An 18,953-nucleotide genomic window follows, 5' to 3' on the forward strand; every position below is an offset into this window, starting at 1 on the left:
TTCTATGAGATGCTATGTTATAAGACGCCTGCCTAGTTCAATCATATCTTATTATTGGTAGTACTGACCTTGATATAGACCATTCTTATTTATATTTGGGTGTTTTAAATGGCCATTAAATCCATTTACCATAAATCCCTGAGACACAAGGAAGACGACCCAGACGTTCTTAAAAAAATGGGAAATCCTTGGAAGACTCTTTATTTTATTGCTGCAGTCTCTTTCCTTGTGGCAAACCTTTGTGATGTTTGGAGAAGCTGATGGTTTAGGGATTAACCGTGTGTACATGGAACGGTTACCTTCTAAGAGAGCCTCAATCATAGTTTGTTTGATTTTGTTAAACCCGGCACTCCATCAGAATCTCATTGTAGTAGTTAAGAGCTGCTTGAGAGAGTTTAGTCCTGTAGCATGAAGACATCACAGAGTGAATGAAAAAAACACTCACCAACACTGAGAGGAAGTGTATTCTGCCAAGTCTGATCACAGGCGTGATCATTTTAAGATATCGGAGCCAAAGCAAGTATATGGATCACTTCACTTTGGATTGAAAAATATAGACACGGTTTTAGAACTAATCTGGTATTTTTTAATTTAAAATAGATTTATATAAAAGGAATGATGAGATGATTTTTTAAAAATTAAACCCAATATATGTCCTAAATAATGACAAATTGTGTTTTTAAGTTAATATTATTTAGACATCCACAATTTTCACATAAATGAAAATAATGAAAAACAGGCAGAAATCAGACTGAATGTCAATATTATTTTCTGCTAGAGATATAGCCCAATCTTATCACTTTTTTCCCCTGGTTGCCTTCCAATGTAATTTACAGAGGCTAAAACACTGTTTTTGAATACTATTATGTTCAAATGGGGGAAAGATGAATGTTGGAATGTGGAATCAAAATGTTTTTCATCGTCTTAAAGGCTATTGTATAAATGAATATTTAACAGCATTTTTTCTGTAATGGTTGGGAGTCCTGTGTTTTAAATTGCTCTGTAAGGTTCTATTCTTCCTGACCATGGGGTGTATGTGTGAGGCAGGCATATTCTCACCATGTTTAGGAATTTCCTCTCGATGCTCAGGTTCTCCCAAAAAGGCTGGAGAGCAGTCATGTTCCCTGCCGAGGGATGGATTTTTCTAGCCTCTCTCTTTTCTTTTCAGATATTCCATCCCTTATCCCCAAACCACATACCTATGACCCAAACCATCTAACTGTACGATACACAGTATTAAGTTTCTTTTATTCTCATGGATGGTTTTTAACTTGATCAACTTAAGCTCCCTTTTCATGTGTTCCTTATTTGTTACATTTTCCTTGCTGTGGTTTGATTAAAAATGTTCCTGCTATATCCTGTTGGCTTTCGAAACTGTTGCCTCGAATCAAAAGGACAGTAATCACCTGGGAAAAAATTGCTTCTGGACCCCTAGAGGCAACCAGAAATTTCTAAGAGCAAATCTGATTTATATTACCCAGTACGGGGGCATTGCTTCTTAAAGAAGTTTGCAGTTCCAAATTTGGTAGACATTATAAAGATTAATTGGCAATTCAAAATTAAAAATAATATGAGGTTGTATCATGGTATTTTCTTAAATGATAAACCCTACTGGATTGATATATTGTAGAACAGCACACATGGGATTTTACAGCATTACTGTGAAACTGACACCTTTTATATATTTGTGGATGCCTTGTATTTTTTTTTACCTTTTTGAAACCTTTATTTTAATTCCTTTAACATAAGCAAAAGACTGCTTAGCAGTAACAGTTAACCAAAATAGATATAATGTTTCACATGAAAATGAATATGGGGTTAATAAGGCGCTACAAAAGTGCTGTATTCTTTTGCAAGGTGTGGGTCATACCACATAGCAAGGTGAGAAGTAGCTTTAGTGAGGCGAATCATTTAAAAGTGGAAATGTCTTTGTGGCATTTACTTGATCCAGAACGTGATGCAGCCTTTCAAAATTAAAACATGCATCTTTATATGTACTTCGGCATGTTGGGAATGTGTACTCTGGTTTTTAATACAAAGCACAGCTGAAACAGAAGTGATGTTTAGTAATCTTATTTTGTCTCAATTTTTCTTTTTAGGAAGCGATTAACCTCCTGGAGCCCATGACCAATGACCCAGTCAACTACGTCAGGCAGGGAGCTCTCATTGCTTCTGCTTTGATCATGATCCAGCAGACAGAAATCACATGTCCCAAGGTAAGTGACTGCCACTCACAGAAGAGAAGAGATGGGTCGATCTTTTCTATGAACAGTCTGCATACCAAGGAGATGCCAAGAAAAAAAAACAGGGTAAAGAAAATAGTGTAGCATTTTGGGAGGTAGTGAGAGGTGACTTTGTTTAAAAGAGATCTATTAAGACAACAGGCCTCTAAAATGCAAAACATGAATGTGATGTGCTGACTGGGACTGCAATTTTCATGGATCCTAGGATGGCGTTGTCACATGGTTGCCCTTTAGCCACCTCTCACTACCTCACACATTTGTTCAGTGTATTAAAAAATCAATCTTTATAATTCACAGCAGGAAATAACAGATGTTTCAGACCAAAACCTGCTTTAGAGTTTTCCTTTATATACACAAGTATAACACCAAATATTGGACCTGTTGAGATGACAGTAGGTGTCTGGGATTTATGATCTAAAATATCTGTCCCCGTTATCTAAAATGTCTCTTATATTTATGCTGGATGGGAGTTGTTTTGGGGTGCTGTGTTTTCCAGTTGTGCAGTTCAACAACCCATAATGTGAATGACCATGAAAAATATGGGTGCTTAGTGGACCTGCATTGAAATGTAGCAGGGACCTGGGCTATGTGTTTATGAAACTGCTTTTAGAAGCTTTTCTAAAGCTGTTTTTTTTTCATTCTTCTGCTTTTTGTTTGGACTTTTCTTGTATAAATCTAGATTCCATTTTAAATAAGAACTTGTGTCTTTTTGAAGTCTCATTCCTTAAAATACTTCAATTTCATACTTAAATGCTTTTAATCTTCTTGAGTAAATATTTTCATATTATCATGGTTTATTTATATGAAAATTCAATATTGTTATTAAAGACATTGATCTGCTATTGTTTTGCAGTGCAAAGGTACTCATAAGGCCTTTCTTTAAAAGTATTATATTTATGCGTGCCGGATGTTAGTGACAGCCTGATGGGTTTTGTTTCTTACTGTGGCACAAATATTTGGCATTAGGAGCAGGATTGCTTACACCCAATGCATGGAATGTGAAGCCGCCCGCTGTCTCTTGTCTGCAAGCTGTTTACATGATGGTCCAGTTGTAGTCCTTGAAGTGGGATTCTTGTCACCACACAATAAAACACGTCCAAGACACTACAGTAGACGTAGACAGACATCAGGCATTTGATGATAGTAACATCAAAGATAAATTATGAAACAGTTTGCTGCTGTTTGCGTACTACTAGAGATTTATGCAGTTAAGCACTTACGGCCCTAAATGTTTCATCACAATGTTGACAGTGCACTCCTCGAAGTCAGTGTCAGGAAACATGAGTGTTAGACAACCCATTCTTGCTGTGCTCCAAGCAGTTGATGCTTCGGTTCTGTGGCGCCTTTCAAAAAAAGAACACACTGATTGGCCTTAAAATGGTAGGTAACTCTATCAGCAGTTCTCACCATGAAGGAAAAGTCTGAAATAACTAAAAGCTGGGATAGCCACCAGCATGAGTGGTTTTGCTGGAATCCTTCCAAGTTTCAAGCTTTTCCTAAGATGGCTTTAAATAAGAATACAATGAATGTGAGTTAAATTACCGAATGGCAGCTCAGCCTTGTCCAACACATTGAAGCTAACCAGATTCACTTAATGGACATGACAGCAACTATCACTGTAAAACTATTTGCTGACAGAATGGATTCAAGAAGACTGACGAATAATAGCTAAAGAACCTGTAACAGAGGAATGTAGCCGAGTCGTTAAAGTGCACTTCAAAGGGATGTTTAGAAATAATTATTTGAAGAAATGTTTAAAGATTTGTTGTATGAAGCAATGCTATACATACAGAGTTCAAATTGTTAAAAATGGAGTGCCAAAGATATCTAGGTTTGATGGTATGGAAAAGGGAATGTTTTGGTCTGCATGCCTGTTAATGCTTTCTGTGTATGTCTGGATATTTTATAACCTGTAGACCAAAGAGAAAAAACATTGAAGGTTTTCCCTATTCTTTGCAAAACTATTGGCCTGAATTGTTCTAAGCCAAATTAAGGAAAATAAATGCTCTTTTAGCCATAGCTTGTTTTAATTTGCCAGAGTAGTTTGTTTTTTTAATAAAATGCATTGCAATTTTAACCCCAGACTTATGCCTGTCCTCTGTTCAGTTATGGTCCTACTGTGCTTTACCGGTCTCTCACTTAAGATCCTGTTATCTCCTCATAGGTCAACCAGTTCAGACAACTCTACGCAAAGGTCATCAACGACAAACACGACGATGTCATGGCCAAGTTTGGGGCAATCCTGGCACAGGGTATTCTGGATGCTGGTAAGTGTTTTTCCAGAGATTTTCGATGGGGAAAATAAAATCTATTTAATCCTTTTAATTTATTTAATTGTATTAATACAAATCCATAGTATTTTGTATATCCTGTATTACTTTGTAAATGTACCCCGGAAATTAAGAGGAGGTGTATTTAGGGCTGAGAATACAAAGCACTTCCTTGGAAGCATGGGGAATGATGTGCCCTGTCATATTGTTAAAGTTTATTTATTTGCCATTTGCCAAGAAACAAGCAGATGGGATAACAGGGTCAATTAAGCTTTTTAGTAACCAAATGAGAAACATTGGTGAAGTGGCATTTGTTTTTCTTAAAACTGCTTTGCCATTACTTGTGAATATCTCCTTAGTGATGTGTAACATACAGAAAGTGTTATTTCTCTGTGAACCTTCCTGGCTCAAGAAATCTATACTGTCATATCAGCAGTCATTCACACCACAAGGCTGGCCCCAGCACAGATGTGCACACACATATTCCAGACACTCTTCCATATTAATATGCATGTGACACTCAGCACGATAAGGTTAGGACATACACCTGTATGAAATCCTGAGAAAACCCAGGGGTATTGCAGTCCTTCATCACTCTTTCCATCAGTGACTTTCTGAATTTTGAGAAAAAAGCACATTTAAACAGTCATATGTGTATATATATATGTCCGGAAGCTTTTTTCTTCTCAGAGGCATTGAGCTAAAACTCTGTATTGCTGTGGATATCAAAGGATTAAAAAGATACATCTAAAAATAAAGCACATATCTTTGGTAATCAGTATCTCTATGATCTTAAGACTTGGTCATTGGAAAATTCAATCCTAAAACATAATCCACATTAATACTATGTATTTTGTAAATTTCTGCTCTTTTCTGATTAAAGTAATGATAAGTGGCAATATAGAACTACACATACCACTGTGCTATTTGAGAAGTAAGGCAAGATCTTAAAATAAGATTGCCTTTTGCTCTTTTCTTAGCTAAACAAGTGTTTTGGCTTGAGCACATAAATACACATTTGTGTCTGCAGAAGCCAGTAGCGGAGGGATGAGTGTGCCAACAGTCTCTGTTTGATCGAACGCTGCTTTTAGTTTGTCTTTTTGAGTAAGAACATGTTGCGTGGAACATGGAACAAGACCTTAAACAGTCAATGAACAGGTGTGACAAAAATCCAGCTGTGTATATCACTTAATATATTACATCTTAAAGCCCCATAGTATGGCACATACATGACATGGCGAACAGGATGAAACCATAAAAAAGACCCTTTTAAAAGAGAACTGGTATATCGCATTGGGCCCAGATTAAATGAAAACTTTGACAGCTAATTCCATGCTCTTTGCATAATGGCAGCTTTCAATTGGGTAGACATAACAAGCCTGCTAAATGGAAAGCAACCATCCATGAAAAAATGGAAAGCAACCAGTAATGTATTCAGAATTTGCAACTAGCAGGTAGATCATATTTTTGATTCATTTTGAGCCTTGGGTAGATATTGCTTTTGGGAAAGGCAGGTACAATCCTGTAGGCCTGTTAAATGGTTTACACCTTGTTTGAGTCGCACAATATTTTAAATTATTTGTTCTTTTCAATCTCAGAATCAATCACAATGAACATAATACTTTGTGCTGTATTTGCTGTTTCTTCAGCCAATTACATGACAGAACCATACATGAGAGACAATACGGTGCAGTGTATTTATCAGTGCCTCAGTAATCTGCAGGTTAGGCATTTCAGAAGCTTTAATTTACTGAAGCATAAGATATTCTGTAAAATTATGCGAATAGACTTACTATCAACATGCCAGAATGGCAAGACTTTGCTGTCTGTCAGTGTAGAAATAGAAATATCTGGCACCACAAAATGTAATTTTATATGAAAGAAATTCTATCACTTATGCTTTTAGTTAAGTAATGCATTTAAGTGGTTTGCTTCATTTTTGTTTTGTTTTTGCTAAAGTCTGCTGACTTTGTTGCATTCAGAAAGCCAGTGGGCTGGCTGTCTAGGGTGTGCTTTCAATTGGCTTATTTATTTTGCAGAGACAGCCATTTTGTATGGCTTGCAAGTTCTTAGTAGAGTACAGCAAGCATTTCACGGACACATTAGAAACTTTATTCTCATTAAGAAAAATAAGGTAAATTCCAGTTTAAAAGTATCTATAGTTCATGGTTTACACCAGGTGTTTCATGTTTTTTTTCTTGTGTCCTGTCTTTTGGTGCTCTGAAAAGTGCCTCTTAGCCATTGGTGCCACAGAAAGTGAGACCTGATCAAAGTAGCACTGTGCAGTCAGGTTGCCAGCAGTCACTACAGGTTAAGTTCTCTAGTGACTAGAACTTACACTGCCACATTGATCTTGGCAAATGAGTCGTGATCTCCCAGATCGTTATCATTAACAGACTGTTGGGCTCTTATGTTTTGCCAGGTTAGAATTACTGGCTCTGATGCTGAGCAAAAGTGTACTGCATCAGTCTAGCCATCAATATACCAATAGCACAGAGGCATTTTTGTATTCATAATTGGAGCATATTGGCTCCTCATTGTTTTTATTTCTTGATTTTCTCCAGGCTTAATATTCAAAGTGTTAAATCACCTGTTTAACCCAATTGCCCAATTAACAACTCACTAATGAGGTGGTTTAGGGTTTGTGTCTTATGTATGCATCAAGGACAGTCATATATGATATGACTGTTAAATGCCAAACATTTAATCATGTTCCAAAATCTGTATTTCTATTTTTCATTAAATATGCATGCAAAGACTGTTATGTTTTTATGCTTTTTCTTTTTAGTTAATTATTATAGAAGTATACTGACAAGGAAATCGTTTTTCCTTTTCTTCCTGGACTAGTGCAATCTGTTTTTCTCAGTATTGAAAAAACTTTAATTATAATTTTATCTGTGTTTTTTATGGATAAAAAAGTCTCAAGCATACCAGTGGAAAGCATTGTAAGGGATGTATTAGTGTGTCTGATTTTACAGCAGCAGTAGGTTGACTGTAGAGAACTTAATATTGTCTAAATTTAAAAATGTAACAGATTCAAATGGTATGATTCAGAACAAAAATAAACAAAAAAAATGCACTTGCATATTAAGCATACCATTAATTAGGATAATAAACACTGTACATCTGGTATTTTTGTTTTTAAATAGTTTGAATCTGAAAGTATTTGTGACTATGAAACCAAGTGTAAACATCAAAACATATTTGCATCGACATTTCCTGCTCACAGATATATTGAAGAAAACCACATTTGACTGCTAGTTTAGCTGTTGAGAACGTTGGATATTTATGCTGCATAAAACAAAGAATCGGTTGTCTGCTCACAAGCTGAAGAATATGGATTACAGGCTGGGAAATGATATGAAGTAATTTAAGTAGGGTCACAAATTAACATTGCCTATGACAGATTTGAATTATTTCCATTCATCTTCAGACAAGTAACTTTTAACAAAATATGCGACAGAAAAGATAAGCCCTGTTGTATTATCAGCTTCCTTGTTTTCTGGTGCTTAGTGACTTATTCACAATTAAAGGTATTCAAAAATAATAGAAATTGTCAGCCTGACAACTGGTAAATTAATGTTTTGGCTTCTGATCCATCTCATTCCTTGTTTTATATTCCTGGCTCCTGTCTCTCTTCTTTATGTTCACCCTGCACACCCCTTCCCTCCCTGAGTTGAGCCCATTTTCCCTTTTCCTCCCTTTTCCTAACGGAAGAGCTGCTATTATTTTTTTATCTCCCCCTTTTAACCTTCACTCTTGATGCATCCATGCATCCTTAAATGAAAAATTATCTTTGCTGTCTCAGAAATGAACAGGATAAGTAAAAGGGCTAAAATGAATTTGCAAAATGTCTTTGTTTTGTTTAACTAGAAACAGATAAATAATGGCTGGATAAGAGCTTTTTGATGGTTTGTGGCCGCCGCTGGGTAATCTGGTGAAACAAGGCCATTTCCAGGATTACCATAAAGTGAGGCGGCTTGGCCCTTTGCTCTCTTTACCATCCGTGAGGCCTAAGGTCTGCTGTCTGTTCCCCTGCAGGCGGGCGCAACGTGACCATCTCTCTGCAGTCTCGCACGGGGCACACTCACATGCCCTCTGTGGTGGGCATCCTGGTCTTCACCCAGTTCTGGTTCTGGTTCCCCCTCTCTCACTTCCTGTCCCTGGCCTTCACTCCGACTGCCATCATCGGCCTCAACAAAGACCTGAAGGTAGGGCCGAGGTTGCACTGACAGCCTGGATCTGTGAAGAAACATCCACCTTTTTTCAGTTTGTTGAATAAGAAACAAATGGGGAATTCTCACCATGAAAGACTTCCATTAAAAAATCTAAAGTCTAATCACAGAGTGCTATACCGGTACAAATGAAGGCTTTGAAAACATTTTCAGATTGTCTGTATTGGCAGTAACTGATGGCAGCTCATCCTTTGAAATGTTTTTTTAGCTTTTTTCCCCTGCTGTGTCCAATTTGATACAATTTGTCCAATTTGATATTTGAAGCAACAGCGCCACATTTCCTCCTGTTGAAAGGTCACGTTGCGAGGCAATTGCTTTTTTCAGTAATACCTGTCTGGTGCCTTCTAAACTTTTTCAGGGTTATTTTGCTAGTTATTACCATCCTGTGTTAGGGGAAGGTCAATGTGGACATAAAAAATGACAATTTCAGCTGGCATTACAAGAAACCCATTTGCCCTAAAAATGGGACAACAAATGCAGTGAATATTTAAATGAAAGTTGTCGAGCAACTGCTGAAATGCTACTGGACTTTGTCACCCAGTCTATGAATATTTCCTAGTTCTATTGCAAATGTCTTCATATTCCTGTGATTATAGTAAAAGTAAAGCTGCAGCTGATTTATTGGAAGTAGTATGGTCTGGCCTGTTGAGGCAAGATATTGCTTTCTAACAATAAGCCCATTTTGTGTGCCGGTCTGTTTTATTGTTGTTGACGTCACTCTGGTGGCGTAGACTGAAACCATTTACAATCCTCTTTCTTTCGGCTGCAGAGACCACTTACAGGGCATTGAAAGGAAGGAAACGATTCTATCGTTTTGTACTGCAAACGGCGAAGAGTAATCAGGGCTAATAAAACTCTGCTGTCACTTCTAATAAAAAAGTTTGTGGTTTAACAATTTAATTCTGCATTTATTCTGTTGTACGCATCATCCGGTGTTTTGTTGTGCGGTGTTCTGCAGTGTAAATAAGAACACATATTTTGCAATTTAAAATAAAATACTTACAGATCTGAACATATTGACAGTTGAACTCTTTGATTACTTTTGGTGTATGTGAGTAATGAGCTATATTGCTGGATATGATAAAGATTCACATAAGTTGTCTCAATCTTACAGATGCCCAAAGTACAGTACAGATCCAACTGTAAACCATCTACGTTCGCATATCCTCCTGCTCTGGAAGTGCCCAAAGAGAAGGAAAAGGAGAAGGTGAGAGTATGACCGTCCTTCCTAGGGTTGTTGGACCATTTTCATATGCACACGTTGTAGCATTGCACAGAAGCAGAATTAGATCGATTTTATGCATTATATATTCCGGTATACTGTAAAAAGTTCTTTCTGTTAGCTGACGTTGACATTGTTTCCTTGCTGCATGGAACTCCAAAATATTTGTGAAAAGTTTTAAGAAAATCAAGCCAGTTTCACAATCGTGCCTGTTTGTACCTGAGTGTTTAAATGTGCTGCATTGGCCAGTTTCTCGTCTTTGACCCCTCGAGGACAGGGCCCGGGTGTGGTCCACCCTCCGCTGGCTGTTTGACTCTGTCGATCTCTCTCAGGTTTCCACTGCCGTGCTCTCCATCACAGCCAAAGCCAAGAAGAAGGAAAAGGAGAAGGAGAAGAAAGAGAAAGAGGAGGAGAAGATGGAAGTGGTACGTAATGGGTGTAGTTGGCCTCCCTTTAATAATATAGTCTGGTTTTCAGCATGAGTTATATCAAACAGACAACATATTCTTCACATAAACACACCTTCATGGCATTTTTTAATTTGTTCGAGGAGCTGAGATTAAAAGGCTCATAAACTTTACAAGCTTATGATAAAATTGTCTGTTTATAAGGATACCTGCTTGTTTTAATTGCCCCATTTTTTAATTACCAGATTGCATTCTGAAGTTCATTGGACAGTTGATATATAATTCTGAAGAGCTTGCCATGTAAAATGTCCTCTGGCACGTTTCCAGCACTCTAATGTGGGATGTGGCCAAGACATTCAAGAAATGCCAACGTAATTTGTTCTTCCCGTGACAAACAAAACCCATTTAAAATGTTATGCATCGGACTTGTTTTTCCTGGGGAACATGTTTTGTTTTCGTTTTGTAAAAAAAATAATTATAATGATGACATTTATTAAGTGTAACGTGATATAACCACGTTTCTTTGATGCAGTTCAGCAGGTTTATTAGAGAAATCGCATACCAGGCAGAAGATGAATAATGTTAAGGAACAGTTGGTGCACACTGCCCCTGATATTCACCCAGACTCAGTGAAAGTGGGAAGAATGCCTTCTAGGGGCTGTTACACTGGGAAAAGACCCCACTTGTCCCAGCTGAATCCCCTCATGAGGGGCTCTTCCCCCAGATGTCCCTCATGGAAGCTGCTTGACTGTTGCGTGCCTCACCCAAGGCCCTGAGAAGGCCCATGCACTGTCTGCACCCTGCTGCAGCCCTGCCCCCCTGCACCCACAAAGTCTCTGGTCTTCTGGCTTTGTGGTCATTACAGTAAAATTGACTAAGATCAGATCTGTCACAAAATGACAGATCGATAAGAAGTGTCATTTATTATTATTAAGCGGCTTTATTTTTCCTGGTGAGCATTTTAAATGTGGTATGTGCTTCCATGGAAGTGATGTGTTCTAATCATGTGGAGCATTTCAGAGTTAGCAGGCTGCTAGTGAACATTTTTACTCAGAGAGTTTTTTGAAAAGTCGAGCATTTAAATGGAACTGCAAAATCTATTTTCTAATTAAAAGTCATATATTATTAGGCATCTTGATCAGCAGAAGTGTTTTATATAAGCTATAAAGCAGTGTATAGGAGACCTTTACGTTTGTTGTGCATGTGCAAAATGTACTGTTGAGGTGTCCAGCAGTCTGTACTGGAGTAATGCTTCAATTTGAAGCTTAAAAGATGTATTGCAATTAAATCTTCATTTCACATGTTTTAATGGAAGCTTTCCCTTTTCTTGATAAAATCTGTGAATGACACATTTAACAAACTGTAGGTCTTTTTATTGAAGTTGTTATATATAAACATTGCTTGCATGCGTTTTTATGTGAATATTTGCATGTTTTCTGTGTATATCCATCTTTCATCAGTTCAAGTCTGTACAGGTTGAGATTGGCATCTGGACATTACTTGTTGGTTCTGTTTTCTGGTAGGGAATTTGAAGTCCTCCTCCGATATGAATATTCCAACCATGACTTCAGAAAATGAACCCTTGAACTGAAAAACACAACAGGTTACAGCGAGCAGTTGTCAACTGCATTCAGCCATTCAGTCCTACTTAAATGCTTTTGAGATATAAAAATCAGATTAATACACACTTTAATTACTTGCATAAGCTCTGGTAAATGAGGGGCCAGTGACATTTTATATTTATTATACTGTTTAAATAAGTTATTCTTACACCTGTTACAAACATTAAATTCAGTATACTGCATAATGTCATGTCTGCATTTTAAATGAAGTAGTCAGATAGCTTTCATATTAAATATGACCTTTTCCATGCCTGGAGAGTTCGCTCTTTTCAGGAAGGCTGGTGTTGTATTTCAGTTACACGTAAGTTAAGAAACAAGCACCATGCCTTCTATCTCACAACAGCAATGTAAGAGTGCTGTGTGGTTGATATGGCACAATGATAATGCTGACCCGCTGTTTAATACATCTCATTAAAACTCCAAGCTTCTCCACACCACAGTCCTGCAGCCCAGTGAATGACATCACTGTCTCCACACCAGTGTGATCTGGCTGTTTCTTGTGGAAGATCAAGGGAAAAAATGAACACCTAGGCTTGTTCTCAGTGCAGTGCTATAGATACTCACAATCCACTGAAGCTGCACTAGTCTAGCATCCTTTACAGCAGCCTGCAGACTTGAGATCTCTGGGGTTGTATAACACAAGGTACTAGGAGACAATCTCTACCGCATTTTACTTTGATCTTGCATGGTTGTGATTCCTTCTATGGTGAGCTAAATTTTATCCATGCAAAAAAACGTGTTAAGCATTGTGCAGTTAAACCTGCCCTGGCTACATCTGTACATCCGCACAAATGCTAGAAACCCTTTCTGTGATTCGTATGCTTGTGAGCTTATTAAAGCAATTACACTGCTTCTCTTCAGACTTAATGCAGAGTGTAAGATTTTCTGTGTAGTTGGTACATTCTTGCATAATAGCCCAAAACTTAGTTCTCAATCCTGTGGCTCAGCCTGAAACTGAGGCTCTGCTTCAGTCTTGTGCTATGAAGCTTATTTTTTTTACTTCTGGCTTCACATTTTTGACATCTCTGACATGAAAAGAGTATTTTTGCCATATTTTCCTGATCTACGTAAATGCCAGGTTAAATGTTGACAGTTGTTTTGACCTCTGACACTAAGCCATCTGACATTGACATTATAATTGTATTATATTCCCCCCTCCAATTAGCTAAGAACATTGAAAGGCAGAACTGCGTTCCTGCTGGTCTTGTGGAATAACGTGGTGTAATTTGGGTGTCGGTATTACTGATGGACGTTTGCATAGAATGTAGGTATATAAATAACCTTCAAATTGCAGCTTTCGTGTTTCAAATTTGAAACAGATTTAAAAAAATATATATTATTTCAGAGATGTGAGCCAGACATGAAAAAGAAAATAGGGCCCCTCATTATTTCCATCTCTTATTTCCTTGCCTGCTTTATTAGATTCCAGTTTGTGTCAGAGTCTTACTGTGCCGAATTGTAAAATACGTTTTAAATGGTAAGAAGTGCCGATGCTTCCTGATGAGCCCTGGTTCTCTGGAATTGCAGGAGACGGAAGCTGACAAGGAGAAGGAGAAGAAAGACGAGGAGAAAGAGAAGGAAAAGAAGAAAGAACCAGAGCCCAGTTTCCAGCTACTGGAGAACCCTGCCCGGGTCATGCCTGCTCAGCTTAAAGTGCTCACCATGCCTGAGACCTGCCGCTACCAGCCCTTCAAGCCTGTAGGTTTTTCCCAACACACGTTGTTAGTGCAGACAGGCACTAGGTCACGTAGGCACAGTAGGAACAACTTAATATATTTAGATATTGTATGCTTCTCAAGATTGGTCTGCCAGCAATCTATGTGCAGAAAAGTTTTATGCAGTGACGACTGGGGTCAGATAGAAGACATACTGTAGCATGAAAGTGGTCCACAAAGTTGTGTGCCTGTTATACAAGGCCGAGAATGGAGCAGCGTGAAGCAGCCGTTATCACTGTGTATACCCAGAAGTAGTCATCTGCTTAGTGGTAAACGCCAAGTGCTGTAGCTGGTTCTGTATATAAACTTGGGTGTAACGGGGATGTGAAGTGATAACCTAAATAATTGCTGCAAGGGATGGGAAGGAAAGCATCTTGCAATGCTAATTACAATCATGAGATCTAAACTCTTTATTCTTGGCAGGGAAATGGGGGTCAGGACCCCTCAGCTAATGTTTCTTTTATGCATAAATTGGTGCTGTGTGAATGCCCAAATTTAGAACCTAATGTCAAAGAGGATTTTTTTTAATAGAGAATAGGGTTCATGGTTTCTGTTCCAGGGTATTAGCCTTTTAAAAGTGATTTGCATCTAAAGAGCCCCTTAAAAATGGTTTTGATTTAAATTTTAGCAAGTGACATAAAGAAACTAATTAGCTGAATAAAAATAATCTATTTCTGCTGTCTTTTAAGAATGCCTTTTAATGTGTAAAAAGTTAGACAGTTTAATTATGTTAAACTGGCAAGTGTTTTTGTAGGCTTAATAACCATACAAGAACTAAAATAGCTTTCTGAAATGGGAACAAAGCAGTTCCTTGAGAGACTCAGAAATTACAGACATTTCAAGTGTATGTTCATTGAATTAATTATTGAATCAAATTCTATATTGTAACGATGAAAGCAGAAGAAGTTTCATTTTCCTGCAGAACCTGGAGAGATTATTCCTGTTCTTTTTTTAATTTTGTGTATTCCACCCGCTTTTAAGTCCTTCAGTATGGGTTTACTCCATTCTGCTTATTCAGCTTAACCTTTAACATTTGTAATCACTTTAATTCCTTGAAGATGTTAAAACATTGTAAATTCTAAACAATAGCAGTCCATATGTGGCCTGAGAGGTTTGCAGTAAGGACATACTTGAGGCCTCTTGTCTGAAGACAAATTAGGTAACTGCTGAAACAAAAGGTCATTCAGCTGATCTTCAGCATTTTTCCCAAACTTGCATACTGCACTGAAGTCTCATTTGATAGAACCTCATCTAAACAGGGTATTGGGCTTGGTGTGCAATGAAACTGGCATTCTAACTTAAAATTAAAATACACCCTGTGCACAACAAGTGTTTGGGGGTTTTGTTTTGTGTATTTGCCCCTAACACTCTGTGCGTATCTCTTGTTTCCCACCAGCTGCACACTGGGGGGATCATCATCATGAAGGACACCAGTGAGGAAGATGAGGAGCTGGTGGAGCCAGTTGCTGCCCATGGCCCTAAGATTGAGGAGGAAGAGCAGGAACCAGAGGCTCCAGAGCCCTTTGAGTACATTGATGAATAACAGCTGCTTCTCAGGTACACTCTTTCACAGGATGATAGTCAGGTTGTTCTGCCAAGCCCACTGAACTGTTAGTGACAGCTGAGAGGTGCTGCAACTTCAGGGTGCTTCATTCTGAAAAACTGCCTTCTGTTACTATTGTAGAAGTGTTGGAGAAAACTAAAACCTCAAAGGGTTGATTTACTTTCAGTTGTGTGCCATTTAACTCATTCTGAGTTGTGTCTTGCCCGCGGTTTAGAATGTCAGCATTCATTTCTTGGATAAAAAAGGTAGTTAAAGTGTATTTTACTAATGCAAAAAGATCCTGGAGCATATGTTTTATCTATGTCCGTGATGTAACTAGTCCAAAAGCTCCAGCCTCCACTTGAGTTTCATTTCTCAACTCCCTTAGAGAAACACGTACTATACCACAACAGTTTCCCTGCTTAAAAACCCTTAGAACCTGATTCTCTAATGATAACCACTTGTTTTTACAGTTAGATAGAGCATGTAAACGTCAATCAGGCTGCCAAGAAACACAGTATAATTCAAACCATGTTCTGAAAAACAGCATTTAAATTGATTGTCGGTAGGATCTACTCTTATTTCTTCTGGCAAAAAGTGCCAACACGTCAATCAGGAGAAGGGCTGCTTTGTCTCCATTATCTCATTTTGTCCCTAGATGGTATTGCAGGAGGTCTCAGAATACAGATCTTAATGCATGATCCCTTGGCTCTCTCTGCTCCACAGATAAATGACTGTGGAATATAAATAATGCTACTGGTTCTAAACATTCTTCAGTATAAGATAAAATTATTCATGATCTTGTTGCTAAAGTAAAAAAAACAACTGAAAGATTCATTATTGAAATGCAGGTTCATTCATTGGGTCCTTCCTTCTAAACTCTTTTTGGAATTATCAGCCTGTTTAAAGTGTTTTTTTCCTGGGATCTTCTGAGTTTCCCCAGGACATCAAAGGTTCAAGTGCAGAAGTGCTGTTACTAAATTAGTCAATTTGTGTAGCTCGGAGGAAGAGAGGTTTTTGGTTATCTGTCAAACTTTTGGCATTCAAAGGCTCCAGTGTTGTTTTTGTAATCTTTAAGTCTTGGCTGTTGCAGCTAAGTAGAGAACAGTTTGTCAGCTTTTCAGCAGTCCTTGCCAAATACTTCACAGAATGCAAATGGTCATCATACTTTAGTTAAGATAGACTCCATGAGCAAAATATAGAAATAATTATTGCAATTGTAGAATTGAGAAATTTAAAATAATTTGAAATCTTTCATAATGGACAAACATCTGAGTAAAAGTATTATATCCTGGAAGCATACAAAATTAGGTGATTGAAAGGTAATCGATCTTAGCTATTTTAGTAATTTTTAGTTAAGCCAGTATATTTTATAAAAAATAAAGAATTTATAAGTAGTCCAGATATTATAGCCTAGGTTTTCTTAAGCTTTGTTGTGTTTTTCAATATGTCAACCAGAATCATCTATGTTGACATAGTCCTGTGCTATTAAAGTAATTCGCTCCTGAATTGAAGTTTAGGTACAGTAGGCTTCTGGTGATCAGTCTGTTTAAAGCTGTGGTCTTTTGTTTCCACAGGGCACAAACAGAGCTGTCTTCTGCGAAACCAACACAGGAGACTCCAGTCTCCAAGCATGCACCTCCACCAGTCCAGTCGACTCTTTTACACTGTCCTTCCCCAGCCTCAACAGAAAGCTGTGTAGGGAATGTTTTACACTTATTGTTAAAGTCGGTTCAATAAAAAAAAAATCATACTGGATGTTGAAATGTTGTAGCTCTTATTTCTTCATATCAGTGCATAGTTTGACTTGAAAATGTCTTTTCAATGCGAATGTTTGAAAGAATTTATAATACAGCAAATCATTTTCAGGGGAATTCATGTACACTTTTTTTTGTGGGCTCATTTCTCATTTTCACTTTACTTTTTATAATTCAGTTGCCAGCACTGTTCTGGCAGCTGTTTAGGTTTGGTCTGTTGTCAGAATGATTGTTGTGATTACATATCTCTTTAAGGCAGAAATATGTGAACTGTGTTGATTATAATGAATAGTATAATGTTGCTTATCTTGGGGAAAAAAAGAATAGTTTATGTGCTTTATCACAGCTGCATCCCTAGCATAGTGAAGCGAGTCATGCACGTGTGCCTGGACTTCCAAAATACTTTTGCCCGACGGCCTGACAGATTGCCAGTCCATTCTAGAATACCATTTGCTGCTACATCATCTAATTTTTCTCCAGGCTGTGAGCTTAAAGGCCAACACATTTGTGCCCTTCCCTGAAATTCTCTTGCCAAAACCTAATTCCCAGCTCCCAGAAAAACATGACAGATCTGTCGGCCCTGTAGCTGCAGGTGATGAGCAGCTTTCATGGTGTTCACAGGGTTCAGCACAGAATCTTGATTCTGTCTGGCTCCATGGCTGTTTGCCTACTTTTAGAAGAGATTTTTGATTTGAAAGTTAGAATAATCTTGATTATTTAAAAGAAAATGTGTGGGCCGGGGCAGGATTTTGGCTCTTATCGTCTTGAAGGTATAATCTCTTTTGACTTTTAACATACTGTCATGTAGCAACAGCTTCTCTTCTTCGGAAAAAAAAAGCGTCTTTAAAAATTCATCCTTAAAATACCTTTTTTTCATTTTCCATTTAGTGTAACAACATGCTTTCATTATGCAATAAAAAATAATTGCTGCATTAGTATAACAATAATCACATGCCAACAAGGAAAAGATTTAATTCTGTTTACAACCTACCTAGGTATTTCATCACATGATTTCTAACAATTTCCAGTATGTGAGTATTTAATGGATTGTATAAAGTTCTCAAACTGTTACACCTACATGATGTTAAACAGTATTACCATTCTTAAAATAATTTAGGCCTATGTAATACAAAAGGAAATTAAAGATGAGCTTGGCTTTTAAGTTAGATTGGCTGGAGATCTTGGCACTAAGACTCAAGTTTCTAAGAAGATTTGAGATAATTAATAACCTATTAGAAAAGGGCAAATTGCAGACGTTGTAGTACATCTTGATAAAACCCATAGCCGCCTCTGTTCAGTAAAATAACACAACAGTCTTCACAGGGCAAGGTTGGGATGTACAGTGGGTTTTATAAAACAGACTGGTAAGAGCAGAAAAGGGCAGCAGTGTCCAACAGTGTTTAGGGTTCTGGCCTCACAACTGGAAGGTTTTCTGGAATAACAGAAAATAGGTGCTAAAATTTGCATTTTGTTACAGTGCTGTCTGTGTTAACCTTTCTTTGGTAACTAAAAGTACACTGCACATAACCAAACTGGCAAGAACTGAAAAAACGACCGATTTCGGCTTCACTGAAAATTTTGGGGCCTTTTTTTAAAACTTGATTGTTAGAAACGAGAACGCCAACATTTTATTTGAATTAAACCTTTACAGATTATAGCAGGGTCTTGGACAAAGTTCAGCTGAAGTTCAGCAATTTAGCGCTGGTGTCAGTGCCCTGCTTAGCTATGAAAAGGATTAAAAAAATAAAAGCTCAAGATCACAAAGCTGAGCTGATGTCATAAGACACCCTTTAACTTATGTACTGTACCTTCCAGCTTGTCTGTCAAAGAAAAAAAGACCGGTTCAGAGACTTTGTATTTGATTTAGAATAAGGAAATGAATTTCATCAAGCTTGTCCCACCACCAAGACATCAAAGGCAGTAAAACAATGCGAGTCAG

The 18,953-nt window shown here is 37.7% G+C and overlaps 1 protein-coding gene across 1 annotated transcript in view; it reads left to right on the forward strand.

Moving 5' to 3' along the window:
• The window catches only part of psmd1 (proteasome 26S subunit, non-ATPase 1), a 53,966-nt gene extending 36,943 nt beyond the window's left edge, over positions 1-17,023 (forward strand). Inside the window, exons 18-25 of the mRNA XM_015361262.2 lie at positions 2,100-2,216; positions 4,408-4,510; positions 8,555-8,724; positions 9,863-9,955; positions 10,303-10,395; positions 13,527-13,697; positions 15,111-15,271; positions 16,835-17,023. Of these exons, the coding sequence (XP_015216748.1) occupies positions 2,100-2,216; positions 4,408-4,510; positions 8,555-8,724; positions 9,863-9,955; positions 10,303-10,395; positions 13,527-13,697; positions 15,111-15,257 (894 nt within the window). The 3' untranslated portion in view covers positions 15,258-15,271; positions 16,835-17,023. The remainder of the gene's footprint in view (positions 1-2,099; positions 2,217-4,407; positions 4,511-8,554; positions 8,725-9,862; positions 9,956-10,302; positions 10,396-13,526; positions 13,698-15,110; positions 15,272-16,834) is intronic.
• Positions 17,024-18,953: the final 1,930 nt, after the last annotated feature.

This window comes from Lepisosteus oculatus, chromosome 13 (assembly GCF_040954835.1).
Source record: "Lepisosteus oculatus isolate fLepOcu1 chromosome 13, fLepOcu1.hap2, whole genome shotgun sequence".
NCBI lineage: Eukaryota > Metazoa > Chordata > Actinopteri > Semionotiformes > Lepisosteidae > Lepisosteus > Lepisosteus oculatus.